The sequence below is a fragment of the Moschus berezovskii genome, chromosome 22, assembly GCF_049115385.1.
Source record: "Moschus berezovskii isolate FMDL1 chromosome 22, NW_MosBer_1.0, whole genome shotgun sequence".
Taxonomy (NCBI): Eukaryota; Metazoa; Chordata; class Mammalia; order Artiodactyla; family Moschidae; genus Moschus; species Moschus berezovskii.
The window spans coordinates 44,657,128-44,672,027 of NC_142481.1; the positions used below are offsets into that span (position 1 = coordinate 44,657,128).

Here is a 14,900-nt window from a genome sequence, read left to right on the forward strand (position 1 = left end):
AACTATTACTAGTTTATTGTGTGAAAAACCATAATGGAAAAATAGTATGTACATATATGTATAATGGAATCATTCAGCTGCATAGAAATTAACACAACGCTGTAAATCAGCCATATCTCAACAAAATAAATTCAAACAAACGAAGAGAACCCACGCACAAGCCCTGACTGGGGAGGGGCCCAGGGAGATGCCATGTATTTAACCAGCGACACACAGGAAACCATTCAAGGAAGTCGATTCCACCTTGGTGAGCAGCCACCTGAGTCCTTGCCAATTAAATTCAGCTAAGAATTATTTCACCAAGGCCTACTCACGAGGCTGCTTGCAGAGAAGAACTGTTTCCCAATCTTCTCCATCCTTCTCCCCTGGAGACACTTGGAGAGAACCGAGGGAGGCCCGGGGGCCTGCTTGCATTTCTCTCATTTGTGTTTCTGCCGGGACACTGTGAGGTTCCTCTTTAACTTAAAACTCCATGCTGGGCTAGACTTCCTCTAAACTGAAGCCAAATGTGTTTTGATTGCAAGGCTATTTCTAAACACTGCTTGTTCCTTAAGCAATCAATTATCTGGTTGAAATATCATGTCTCCTCCCTTCAAGGAGAATATTGTGCTTTAATATGTGATAATGTTCAGAGTGTTTTTAAATACTTCATTGTGTTTGGTCACAATGAAGATAGCTTTGGTGACTCAATAGTTTTATCTTCTGTGATTATTTACAGCATAACATTCATGGTCATTTTTTTTTGTTTGTTTTGTTTTATATAAAATCATGAACTAGGGAGAATAAATCAAAGTGATTTACAAATATTAACCAGCTTTTCACAAATAACAGTGTTGAAAATAATAACACTTGCACGGCACCTGACAGTTTATAGAAGCTTCTGAAAAATTCAGAGAAAAACATCTGTTTTATAAGGAAGGGCCTTTGATTTTGCTGTGTAAACTTTTGATCTATAACTTCATATTCTAAAGTGGCCTGGCACAAACCAAACCAAACCATACCATCTCTTAGGAATACATTTTGGAAGTCTGCTGCCAGAGTTCAATTCACAGCCATCGGAGACCTGGTGGGCCTGTTCAAAATTCTGGCCTAGGTTAATTTTTAAAGTTGCATTTGGATAAGGAGTTGTTCCCAAAGGTTTAACTGAAGAGTAAGTGATTTCACTGGAAATAAAAGTCCAGTTGTTGGGCATATTTTTCTTGAAACTCTAGAATGTCTTGAGGAACACATGTATGTCACCTGTCCCCTCTCAATACTGTCTTAAGTACCAGAAGGAGGGCACGGTAAGTTGTAGCCCCTCCCACCCTGGATGGGGGGAGGGTTGAGGCAGATGGGAGGGTGGGAGCAGGGCCAGGGTACAAGGGAAAGATCGAAGGTGAGAATGCCTACATTCCAAATCTCAACCACAGAGGAAGTGCCATGTGTAGGGTCCAGGATGAGTGGATGAACCAGCTATAGAGAGCAAACTGATGGATGACCATGAGCTAAGACAAAGCAAGCAGTTGCTTCCTGAATATCCCTCCTCACGGGGAGCTCCCTACACCCACAAATACTGAGTGGCATCCGCGGGCCTCACTGACGCATGTCAGCTTGACTTGAGACTAGCCCCTTCCTGTACAGGCGGGCTGCCCCTCTTCAGCATCCCAGGGTCGAATCTTGGCAAGAAGTTGATGGCAAAGTTGGGATTCAGTGAAGTCTATTCCACAGGGCACTGATGCACTTTCCTGTGTGAGAACAAAGGTGACCTATTGGGTTGGCCCTGGGCAGATCCAGGTTCCATCTGAGTGGGCTGTTCTCAGATGTCGTCCCATCCTGGGATCCAAACCCACGGCCTCCTCCCAAACACAAGGAGCTGAATGCTGGCCCGGAGACATCAGAGCAAGAGTCTGGTATCCCGGTGGCTGAGTTTCTCAATTTCCTCCAGAGAGAAAGTGTTTCCTCGGAGCCTGAAGGGGATAAAGCAAAGAGAGGTTTGAGTGAGGACTGGACCAGAGCCGTGCTTTCGATCAGGAAGCTGCTGCTTTGTAAACCTGTAAAGCTGTGCCTGGATGGCCTGCCCCTCACCAACCCCCATCCCTGCCACCGCCCAGCTGCGGCTCTCCTGGGAAGGCTGTCTGTGCAAGTTTTACCCTCTGTCAGCCAGGGCAGCTCATGAATCACTGTGCATGATTTAACAAGCCTCCGTGACTCTGCAGAGTCCACACTGGGCTCAGCCAGCCCTGACTCTTCAAGGCCGGCCATTCTTTTTAAGGCAACAGCAGAAGCTGTCAAGAATGCAATGAGCAAGTCCCAATGTCCTCCCAAGCTCTGACAGTAACATCAGAACCCTTAAAATATCAACCTGATGTCGGTTTGCTCCCCCTGGACACAGAATGTGACATTTCTCAGAATTGTGCAATGGTTTAAAAAAAAAAAAAAAACCCACTCTCTACCCAAGATCGAGGACCTCACAGCCTAGAGGGATTACACAATCGCACAGAAAAGAAAATCTCTCTATCTCAGGACAGATTTTTAGAAGCCTTTATTTTTAACTTCATCATTTGATAGCTACAGTTGCTACTGCCTTGATCTGCTTTTTGAGAGAGGGACAAATCTGCATATTTAAAGCAGGGTTCAGGAGCTTTCAGGGACGAGGTATGTAATATACAGCAGCCAAAGGGGACTAGTCTGAGACAATCAACTCAGTGGGGTTGGAGGTGAGCCTGAGAAGGTCTACCTGGCTGAATGGGGTCAGCTCGTCTCTACTCTGCTTAATTACTGCCATTCTAAATCGGGGCCCAGAGTTGCCAGCTTTTTTGAGAAGCCTCTGAAAGATAGAAAGATTGTAGGGAAATGTCCTCATTTTAAAATACTGATTTCTAGCTCAGTGCCTGAAACATATATAGTGACATTCACTCATAAAATGTTAAATCAGGGGAAATCTTTCTATTATCTGAGCAATAAATAGATCCCTGGGAAGAAGAAGGCGAAATCTTTGCAATTGTGACGCAATACTTTTTTCAAATACATGAAGGAACATGGCTTTTTGTTACAAATAAAGACTTGGAAACACTGTGTAACATCCACCTAAAACTGCAGAGGGTCTCATACAGCAGCCCTGACCCATGAAGTCAGATGTAATGGCCGGGGAGGGGCAGGAACGGAGTTCCTTTCTGTTTCCCTTTTCAACCACACCCCAAATCCCACACGATTGCTGAGAACAGAGACGTTTCTGAACAAACACAATTTAAAAACGAGACAGTTGGTCCCTGCTTAGAAACAACAAGACATCTTTCCCAGGGAACCAGATTCATCCCATGCAGAATAGGACTGAAGGTCTGAGTCATAAGGGACCTTAGAAATTCTAAAGTTCCTCTCTCCCTTCACCTCAATTTATATGTTGGAAAACCGAGGCTCAGAGAGGTTAAAGAGGCCTGCCGGGGGTCTTACCAGACTTCCAGAATGGTGTCATTCTTTTCAAGGGCCCGCAGGAGGGCCTCTGCCCCAAGGGAGGTGATATGGTTGTTAGACAGCCTAGAGAGGAAGACAGAATAGTGAACTTTGAGGATGCTTGGATTTTGGCTAGTCTATCCAATTAAAGGAGGCTTTGGGAACTGGACTCCTGAAGCCCACCTGCCCTTTCGTGTCTGAGATTCCCAATGAATTCATCCACAAAGTGAAATGTACCCCTCTCTCCTCCATTCACCAGATGAGTATTAAGTAGCTGCTCCCTTAGGAAGGAGCTAACACAGTAATAAAAATGCATGCATTTTAGTGCCAGGGCTCAAATCCACCTTATACTATTTCTTTTTTTCATTTCAAGCAGATGAGTCCCAATTTCCTCATATGTAAAAGGGACTTAAAAGAGTACTCACCTCATGAAGTATAAGAATTAAACAGATAGCTAAGTGGGAAGCTGCTGTATAGCACAGGGAGCTCAGCTCAGGGCTCTGTGATGACCTAGAGGGGTGGGATGGGGAGCGAAGGGAGGCTCAAGGGGAGGGGGACTATATGTATACATATGCTGTGCAGTGAAGCCCCTGGTGGCTCAGATGGTAAAAAGCCTGGCTGCAGTTTGGGAGACCTGTGTTCGATCCCTGTGTTGGAAAGATTCCCCTGGAGTAGGAAATGGCAACCCATTCCAGTTTTCTTGCCTGGAGAATCTCATGGACGGAGGAGCCTAGCAGGTGCAGAGAGTTGGACACGACTGAGCAAGTTTGCATGCTGTGCTGTGCTTAGTCGTTCAGTTGTGTCTGATTCTTTGTAACCCCATGGACTGCAGCCCACCAGGTTCCTCTGTCCATGGGGATTCTCCAGGCAAGAATACAGGAGTGGGTTGCCATGCCCTTCTCCAGGGGATCTTCCCAACCCAGGGATCAAACCCAGGTCTCCTGCATTGCAGGTGGATTCTTTACCAGCTGAGCTACTAGGGAAGCCCTGTGTACACATACAGCTGATTCACACTGTTGTACAGCAGAAACTTACACAACATTGTTAAGGCAACTATGGAGTTCAAGAACTAAACAGATAGCTAGTGGGATGCTGCTGTATCACTCAGAGAGCTCAAGGGCCCCGGCCCCGTCTTCTTGCTCACAGCTGTCTTTCCAGGTAATCTGCACTACCTGGCTTCCCCCGGACAATGTCAGGAACTTCCAAGACGCTGACCTAAGGCAGGGCTAATAATAACATCAGCCAATATCTGTTGAGCTCTTCCTATGTGCCTCTCATAACCTACATCACCTCCGCACATGCTCGGAACCCTGTGAGAAGGGTTCAATTATTACCCTGTCTACACTTGAGGCAACTGAGTTACCAATCCAAGTAGGAACAATTGGTAACGGCGGAGCTGGGGCCAAACCCCAGCCATTAGGTTCCAGAACCTGTGCTCTTAACCAATGCTTGGCAGAGATTACACCTAGAAGAAGAAGGATGTAGGCTTTGCTTTTCTTTTTTAAGACCGGTGAGAAGCTCAATTTTTATAGGGAAACGGTGGAGGAGGATACAGTTCAGTGTTGCTGAATTATAAGACTCCTACTGACGCAGCGTGGGGCCTGGCGGCTGCCATTGCCTGGCATCTGCGGGGGTCAAGCGGGGTAAGCCTGTGACAGTGACGGAGGACAAGTTTGCCTCATCCGCACCTGGTCAATCATCAACTAGGTATTGCCAAGGGCCCCTCACCATGTGCAAAGCCTGGCATCCCAGTTCAGATAAACCCAGGCTTCACCCAGGCCCCCTGAGCCCCAGCGTCACCCACGTGATGAGTGGAAGTGTTTTCCCCAAACATTTGGCAACTTCCTAGCCCCTGTGGAACAACACAAACAAGAGCTGCCAGAGTGGATGGCGGGCTGGCAGCGAGGCAGCGAAGCGGCTGCCCTCCCAGAGGCAGCTGTCTGCCTGTCTCGGAAGGCAAGTGTTTCCCCTGGGCCATGTCTGCCAGGGCAGGGGCCACTCTCCTCTAGAGAAAGGAGCCATCTGTTGGTGCCCTGATGTCCCTGGGAAATGAGACCTTTGGCAGCATGGCTGGTGTGGTATTCCACGAGCCTGTGGTGACCACTGGCCGGGCTCCTGCTCACATCTGCCATCCCTCTCCTGTGGCATGCATCCCTGCCCACCGAGTACACCACCAGTGGTCCTGACATCACTTCCCTGGTCCCCCAAGGGAGCTTCCCGAGCTCCTGTGCCCTGCTTCCCTCACTGCCCTCACCCTGACCCATTCTCCATCTCTGGCCTGGAAGACTGCAGGGGTATCCTGGCTGGTCTCCTTGCCTCCATCTTACCTCCCCTCCACCTGTTCTGCACAAAGCAACAAGCATGATCTTTGGATGATATGAATCAGATTACACGACTGCCCGCATTAAAATCCCCCAAAGGCTCCTCAACACCCTCAGAATAAACTCCAAGTTCTTTCCCAGGGCTCTAAGGCTGCCATGGCTGGCTCCTCCCACCTCTGCCTCACTCCACCATCCACTATAGTCCAACCTCACAGGTCCTCCTTCTGTTCCCAAAACCACCAAGCCTGTTTCTGCCACAGGGCCTTTGCACTTGCTGTTCTGCCCACCTGGAATGCATATCCCTAAGATCTCAGCATGGCAGGGCCCTTGTGATTATTCAGGTTTCAAGTCCTATGTCACCTTCTTAGAGGCCCTGCCCAGCAGCAGCTACCTTGCCCTCCCCTGTCATCTCTCTCTTGAATTCTCTTTAGAGCGCATATTACTAACAGAAATGATCTCTTGTATTTGTCTCCTTGCTCATCATCTGTGTCTCCTATTCAAAGCTAAGAGCTGTGTGAGCAGGGCCTGTTTACCCCTCTATCCTCAGCGCCTCAAACAGAGCTTGGCACAGAGTGGGTGTTCCAGAAACACTTCTTGGATCAGTACATAAACGGATGCATGCACATATGAGTAAAAGCAAAAAGGTCTGTCTATATATTAATCACACACCAAGAGGAACCACTGGAAATGACCATCAGAAATCTCTTGTCTGAGTAAGGGAAGACCCCTGGGGAGGCAAAAGGGCATGTCCTGTAAGCCACGGAGCAGATGCTGTGGGCAACCCACCCTTATTCCCTCAGCTCTCACCTCGAACTCTGAGGGCTGCTTGCTGGCAGAACCGCCACCCTCTGTAGGAGATCTTTCTGAGGACCCCAGGAGCATGCTTAACCATGGTCAGGGCAAGCCAGAAGCACGGGAAAACAAAAATCCCCACAAGTATGCCTCAATACATGAAGCAGAGACAGTTGGTGGATAAATACCCCTGCTGCCTCATGCCCACAGGATTGCACCCCAGTGGTCCCCAGTGATCACCAGCTTGATGACACCCTTTTCTGGTTACTCTCCCTCCCCAGCTTCACTTCACTACCCCCTGCCTGCATTTGGGAGGACCCCGAAAGACTGTTTTCTAGGAGGCCACCTCGTGTGAATTAGCCAGGCTGGGAAGCCACTCAGATTTCTTATTCAGAAACACCCCTTCTCAAGGCCGATCATCACTGTCCAGCTCCTGCTTACAGATTCCTTACTTCAGGACTTTCAGACTTGAGTTTCTTGCAAGTCCTCTGGCGAGGAAACACACACCTTCATCCTGGACGTGGTTCCCCTCCAGGCTGCCAAGAATAAAGGAGAAAACCCAGTTGGCTGGCGACGTTTATTATATACGATGATGCCAGTAAAGATGAACCCACGTGCCCCACCCCTGCCAATTAAGAATATCCAACCTCTGAAAACCAATAAAGGAAAAATAGGTCAAGCAAAGTGTAAGGGTCCTCAATTTCTGGGACATCTCTGGGAGAGAATTTTCCCCAGGGCTCCTCCACAGAAGTTCCCTTATGTCCTAGTGACTCAAGATCCATTTTCTGCTTCTTTCTTCTTAATGGAAGCTTAATTTCATTTGGAGCATGTGCTTGGTGAAAGAACTACATTTCCCGCTCTCTACTGCAGCCAGAGTTGGCTAAGGGACATCCACATGGTCATTAACACATAAGGAGAAGTTGACAGATGGGGACTCTGTGAGTGCTCTTTAAAGTGAAAAGACCCAGGCTTTTGCCCTTCCTAGATATAGAGGCTGAAACTGAAATACAGGACTGCTGCAGGTGCTGCAGCAGCCACCTTGTAACCACGAGGCAACCAACCATGAGAACAAAGCTACATGCTGAGGATGTAACAGATCAAAATGAGAGAGGGTCCAGACTCCTGCTGGCTGTATGTAGCTGCCATAACAGCTGTATGCTGCTTACCTCCAAACTGCATGTACATTTTTTTCTAAAAAGTCAATTCTTTACTGATTTAAGCCACTTTAGATGGAGGTTTTCCATCTCTTACAACCTAATGTAGTCATAACCAATACATTCACAGTGAGGCAATTCTCTAACAAGGATTTGCAAGCTGTGGAACCTAATCAGGATATACTTGATGGTACATTGGCCAAGCTAGTGAGCCCTACTGACAGTCAAAGACCATCAGCAACATCCACTTTGTGGCAATGCTCAATAGGTTTCAGTACCTTTATGCTTCCTGGAAAAAAAATAAAACATTCAGCATTTTATCTCCTTGATACAATTTGGAACTGCACAGAATTATGTCATAAGAAGGCTAGACTAGTGGCATCTAAAGGATGGAAAGCTTGGTATCAGGATAAATATGATTCATGGTTCATCTTTGAACCTCCCCCAAATACTCTGCCTTGCACATTACCCTGACTCTCATATCCAGGGTTCTTAGGCACTCACATTCACCTTGAAATAACAAAACACTAGTAGTAGTAGCAGCAGCAATCACTGTAGCAGCAGCAGCAAGAGTGGTAGAAATATTTGCTGTTGTTCAGTTGCTAAGTCGGGTCTGACGCTGTACGACCCCATGGACTGCAGCACACCAGGCTTCCCTGTCCTTCACTATCTCCTCTTTGCTCAAGCTCATGTCCATTGAAACACTATCCTATTACAATTTCACATTTATGGAGCCTTTACACATACGCCAGACACTGTACAAAGCTACTTATAGGTGTTATCTCATTTAATTCTTACAAAAGTATTTAATAGTTGAAAGCATCCATACTTTCATTTTACAGGTAAGAAACCTGAGATTCAGTGACTGTTACTTAACTTGCTTAAGATCACAGCAGGACTTGAAGCTCAGCCTGCTGGATTCCAGAGTCTGTGCTCTGAACTATTATACGCCATGGAGGAAGCACACAAACCAACAAACCAGTCATATTGGTTTGAAAAATTCAATGAAAAGAATTAGCCAGGCTCTATAAGCTTCATGCCACTTAGGACAAAGACAAACACAATCACCCAATCACTCAGTCATCCATCTTTGTCTTACACCCACATCAGCTTCCACAGATGAGGCCAGAGAACGAAAAAAGGCTAGTGTCTGCCTCCCTAGAGAGATGAATCCCCTAAACTCACCAGAGTTCTTCCAGGGCCATATTCTTTTCCAACATCAATGCTAAGGCTTGAGCACCCACGCTGCCAATGTTGTTCCCCACCAGGCTGGATGTAGTCAAAAAACAAAAATATGTCAGAGCAGTGAGGGACTTCAAAGATAACTCAAGAAGGGCAAAATGCACGGCACACACTGCCACAAGTCCTGGTCTGCTCCATTTCAGACTAATCGATTACAGTGCTCTTTTTCATTAAGTCCAGAAGCAGCTTTAGAATCCTTCCCAACGTGGTTTACTGAGCAGCTCCCCCTAAGAGACTGGAGTTGACTCTTGAGATAAAGTGTAGCTGATCCAGGGCTTCCCTGGTGGCTCAGTGGTTAAGACTTCACCAGCCAAAGCAGGAGACACGGGTTCAATGCCTGGTCTAGGAAGATCCCATATGCCCTTATGCCACTATTGAGGCTGTGCTCTAGAGCCTGGGAGCCGCAATTACTGAGCCCAAGTGCTGCAACTACTGAAGCCCGTGTGCCCTAGAGCCCGTGTTCCACGACAAGAGATGCCACCGCAATGAGAAGCCCATGCACTGCAACTAGAGAGGAGCACCCACTCTTTACAACTAGAGAAAAGCAACAAAGCAACAAAGATCCAGCACAGCCTGAATAAATAAATGATTTTTAAAAAGTGTATCTGATCCAGGGCTTCACCAGTGGCTCAGTGGATAAAGAATCCACCTGCAATGCAGGAGACACAGGAGATGTGGAGACCCAGGTTCAATCCATGGGTTGGGAAGATCCTCTGGAGGCGGAAATGGCAACCCACTTCAGTATTCGTGCCTGGAGAATCCCATGGTCAGAGGAGCCTGGCGGACTACAGTCCATGGGATCGCAAAGAGTAGGAGATGACTGAGCAACTAAACTATCTGATCCAGCCCAAGATTTTCTGAGTACAGACAGGGAATCAAGACCCCTGAGAGGAAAAGGGATCCAAAGTCACCCAGAAAGACTCAGGTGTCCCGACTTCCACTCCGGTGCTCTTTCTCATCACATTGTCTAACACAGCAGGGTGAAAATGAAGTTCACAGACCTTCATAACTGGCCCAGGCTCCTCCCTCCTCACACTGGCTTCCCCCATCAACCGCAGGACGAACTCCGAGGCTTACCTGAGCCACCTCAAGCTCTGGTGATGACCCAAGGCTGCAGCCAAGGCCTGGGCCCCCTCGTCACCCACCTGGTTGCCCCAGAACCTGAAAGTTTCAACAGACAGAGAGTGTCAGTGAGAACCTGCTTTGTGTTCGAGACACGTGCCCCTCCCCTCTGCAGCTCCAGGCAGAGAGGCAGGACTCCCCAGTCCCAGAAAGGTCTCAGGGGGACTCAGATCCCAGCAAAGTGAGCCTGCCTCCATCTTTTTGGAGGGACGGCCAAACTTCAATTAGACTTTTTAGTTTCTTTAAATCAGACTTTCAAAATAGGGGCCCACCCAGTGCATATTCTCAGGGATGGGGAACTCATTCTCAGTGTCAATTCACAGTTGTGACATTTTCCCTGACATTGGGTTAGACCTGCTTCTGCTCACTGCCACCCACGAGTCCCTAGCTACCTCTGCTGCTAAGTCACTTCAGTCATGTCCGATTCTGTGTGACCCCATAGACAGCCTCCCACCAGGGTCCCTCATCCCTGGGATTCTCCAGGCAAGAACACTGGAGTGGGTTGCCATTTCCTTCTCCAATGTGTGAAAGTGAAAAGTGAAAGTGAAGTCGCTCAGTCGTGTCCGACTGCAGCCCACCAGACTCCTCCATCCATGGGATTTTCCAGGCAAGAGTACTGGAGTGGGGTGCCATTGCCTTCTCCCTAGCTACCTCCCACCCAGAACAAGGCAAACTCTTCTTCCACACGCTGGTTCTTCATCTCTTGCTCCTTTGTCACATCCCCAGTTCCTTCGCAGCCTCCAGCTCCTTCACCTTCTGGCTCCTCCTCCTCAGACCCATCCTAATTGGGAAACACCCCCTTCAAAGATGGAGCCCAGTTCATACCTTGGCACCTGGCCCTTTCCCATGTGGGAAGTTAGGATGGGACCTGGAGGTGCCCACGTGGGCAGAGAAGGCTGGGATGCTCATTGCACCTTCACTCATAAGATGAACACTTACTGAGCTCTTGCCCCATGCCAGCACCGCTCTGCACTCCAGGGTGTGACACTGTAATAGCAAAAACTCCGCCCACAACCTAAAGTGTGCATGAAACCAACTAAACACATCACGACATCAAACCACTGGAATACTAAGCAGCTATTCTTTTTAAAAGTGACGCCATGTGATATGAACAAAATACCTGTAATAATACAGTGTTAAGAAGAAAAAAAAAAGCAAGTTACATAACAGTTTGTATCACGTGATAGTGCTTGGGGGTTTTAGCACAAGACCAAGCCCAGACAGGTACCTTCATAAATAGGTGTTGAAAGCTAAACACCCCAGATGTGATCTCAAGAAGGAAGGAGCTCAGTGAGGCTGAGGCCACCCTCTCCTAGACTCTGTGATGCTACTAATGCATTTTGGACAAGGTCTTATCTCTCCAGCAACACGGTCCCACTCAGGGCTCAAACTGAGCCAGTGGGCAACTTGCCTGCCTGTAAAATGGATTGGAACACCCAGGCCCTAAAGTCATTCTTCCTACAGTCTTAGGTTCTAAAATCCCCATTTTTTTGTTTGTTTGCTTGTTTGTTTTGTTTTCAAATAGACCCTAGTTTACACCAGGGCAAGAAAGGACAGGAAAGAGGCTCCAGGGGACTGGACAGGTACAACCCTGACTGCCCAGCAAACAGGGAAAGCCCCACTCGGGGGCCCTGAGGTCTGCAGACTGCCCTTCCCGCCTGACCCCTCTGTCAGACCCTTCCTGTCTGCCCTCTCCCCTGCCTGGCATGACCCCACAGGGCTCTGTAGGACCTAGTGTAGCCTCCTCCCATCCAAGGTCCAGGGTCCAAACTTCCCCATTTCTTTCTCTTTCCTTGGCTCTCACCCCAGGCTGCACATCATCTGGGGAGCTTTTTTACATTACTGATTCCAGACCTCGCATGTAGATAATTCATTTAATTAGCCTGGGGCAGAAAGTGGCCTTCTTCAGGAGTTCCCCAGTGGTTCCCACGTATAGACCAAGGTGAGAAACACAGCTCCAGCGCTCTGGAGGACCAGAGGGCTTCCTGCCACTGCTCGTGGGCTCTGCCCTCCCCCAACCCTGACATCCTGAACTTCCTGTTTATTGAGCAAAAAGCAAGGCAGAGGCAACAAGGGCCGCCCACACTCTCACTCCCCACTGCAGCCTGGGCAAGGGGGTGGAGGCCGGGGGATTGTCTCGGAGATCTTGGGGCTGAAGAGTTGGTTTCACCCGCTCCTAAATCCTCACAAGCCCCCAACCCCTGCGTGCTGACCCTCTGCCCCAGAATCCCACCTACCCCAAAAACTGCAAGGAGTTGTTGGTTCTGAGCCCCTGGGCGAGCACCTTGGCTCCCGCAGCCGTGATGTGGTTGTTTCCCAGCCTAGAAGGGAAGACAGAGGAGACATTGAGATGGAGAGCAGGGCAGGACCCTTGCTGCCGCCCCAGACCCGAGTCTGGGGTGGGGGGTGCACAGGGAGTGTGGCCCAGATGGAGAAACAGGGAAGAAAGGGTGGGGGACCTCTCTGAAGGGCGCAGGAACCAGTCCTCCAGCTCCAGCTGGAGACGTGGTGTGTGCTGCTCCAGCTCAGGGGGCTCACTGAATGCTCCTGCGACTTTATTTTCCACCAGCAAAGGGAGAGGCATGGAAGGGCCTGTTGTGCAAAGCACCGTGGCAGGTAGGAACAGGAACCACAACAGTGCAGGGAGGCAGCTTCCCCAGGGAGGGAGAGTGACTCACTCTTCCACCCTCTTCTCTGACTGCAGGCAGGCGCTGGACCCAGCTTTCCTCCCGCAGCCTGCCCCATCCACGGTGGCTGCAGGTGGCATCTACCTGTTTTGAAAGTGCCTGGGGGTGGGGGGGCTCTGGTGGCTGAAAGAAAGAAAGGGATCCTGCTAAACCTTCGGGCAGGGAAGAAGGAGGGGGTTTCAGCAAAATTCGGGCACCTCAGAGAATTTCAGGGAGGTCCCCGGAAATCTCACCCACAGCTCCAGGCTTCCTGGAATAATACTGCCAGTTTCATCTTTCAAAGAAGTTTCATTCACTTTAAGCTGACAGACCTCTGACCTTCCTGGGTAACCAAGGGCCCCAGTTGCTGTGCTGGCAAGTCCAGTGCCCCCTCTGCCCCAAGGCCTGCTTCCCACGGGCTGCTCCCAGCCAAGGACTGGGAGACCTGAGCCTCCTCGGGCACACTGGCTGGAGGACTCCCCACAGCAGCCTCTGTCTTCTCTCCAAACTGCACTGGGGTCTAAGATGCTTCCTCCTGACAACCCTTCCTTCCCTCTCTCCCTCCCTCAGGGTCAGACCTGCGGCTCTCCCAGCCTCCCCATCCAGCTCCCTTCCTCAATTTCCCCCCATAGGCATTTCCCCCAACAAACTTGTTGTGTATCTAATCCCTCCTTGGAGGACTGGACAAACAGGATCAACATGCTAAGAACTTATGTGATTTATCCACCATCTCTCAGGCACTAAGTTCACCATGGAAAGAACCTGGGATACTGTGCCAGCTTTCTATGTATATTAACTTGCTTAATCATCACAGGGCTTCCCTGGTAGCTCAGCTGGTAAAGAATCTGCCTACAATGCAGGAGACTCCGGTTCAATTCCTGGGTCGGGAAGATCCCCTGGAGAAGGGATAGGCTACCCACTCCAGTATTCTTGGGCTTCCCTGGTAGCTCAGTTGGTAAAGAATCTGCCTGCAATGCAGGAGACCCTGGTTCAATCCCTGGGTTGGGAAGATCCCCTGCAGAAAGGAAAGGCTACCCACCCCAGTATTCTGGCCTGGAGAATTCCATGAACTACAGACCATGGTGTGGGAAAGAGTTGGACATGACTGAGCGACTTTCACTTTCTAATCATCACAACTACCTATGGGCTATAATTACTTTCTCCATTTTATAGAAGGTGAAACAGACACACAGAAAACAGAGGTCACTGTGTGACCCAAGGTCACACAGCTAATGAAGATTCAAGTCTCAGGGATACTGGATCCAAGCCTTGGTCAGTCTGGCTCCAGAGCCCTGTGATCCCAACTGAGATTCTATATTAACCCAAAACACAGACTCTCACGTTGTGGGAGCAGCACCTTTGGCTACCCTACAGCCTTCCCTGGAGGTTGCACCAGCCCAGCTCTGGCCACAGCCACTGTTGGCTTCCTGAGCTGAGGGTAGCAGGTAGTAGAGGCAGAAGAGAGTCCTCAGTATAGAATGGTGCCTCTGGTGTTGGCCTCAGCGGCCCTGCCCGAGACTGAGTCAACAATTTTAAAATGGCAGCTCATCCCCAAATGCATGGAAGCAATTCTTCACTTTGAAGCTGAAACTCCAATACTTTGGCCACTTGATGTGAAGAGCTGACTCATTGGAAAAGACCCTGATGCTGGGAAATAATGAGGGCAGGAGGAAAAGGGGGTGACAGAGGATGAGATGGTTGGATGGCATCATAAGACTCAAGGGACATGAGTTTGAGCAAACTCAGAGAGATGGTAAAGGACAGGGAAGGCTGGCGTGCTGCAGTCCATGGGGTCACAAAGAGTTGGACACAGCTTAGCGAATGAACAACAACAACCCTGCCTCATAAACCCAGAAGGCAAGAACATCTCAGAGAGAAAAAGAAGCCAGGCCAACCCATGGACCAGCTGGGGGTATGATGCAATGGTGTCAGATGGGAAAGAGATTCCACTCGAGGCTGAGAGGGTGGGAAGCAGCAGAAACTCGGACTTTCCAGACTAGAAAGTGAAAGTGTTAGGTGCTCAATCCTGTCCAGCTCTTTGCGATCCCACAGACTGTAGCAGACTCCTCTGTCCACAGAATTTTCCAGGCAAGAATTCTGGAGTAGATAGCCATTTCCTACTCCAGGAGACATTCCCAACACAGGGACTGGAGCCATGTCTCCTGCACTGCAGG

General features: G+C 49.2%; 1 protein-coding gene across 5 annotated transcripts in view; it reads right to left on the reverse strand.

The window, feature by feature from the left end:
* Nucleotides 1–14,900, reverse strand: part of NOD2 (nucleotide binding oligomerization domain containing 2) — a 35,768-nt gene continuing 20,868 nt past the window's right edge. For 4 of the 5 annotated variants that reach the window (XM_055412801.2, XM_055412798.2, XM_055412799.2 and 1 more), the window contains 6 exons: nucleotides 12,298–12,381; nucleotides 10,016–10,099; nucleotides 8,882–8,965; nucleotides 6,995–7,078; nucleotides 3,430–3,513; nucleotides 1–1,946 (listed from right to left, as the gene is read on the reverse strand). In XM_055412801.2, the coding sequence (XP_055268776.2) occupies nucleotides 1,874–1,946; nucleotides 3,430–3,513; nucleotides 6,995–7,078; nucleotides 8,882–8,965; nucleotides 10,016–10,099; nucleotides 12,298–12,381 (493 nt within the window). In that variant the 3' untranslated portion in view covers nucleotides 1–1,873. Of the gene's footprint in view, nucleotides 1,947–3,429; nucleotides 3,514–6,983; nucleotides 7,079–8,881; nucleotides 8,966–10,015; nucleotides 10,100–12,297; nucleotides 12,382–14,900 lie in introns of all 5 variants that reach the window. The other variant, XR_016035815.1, reaches the window with a different exon arrangement.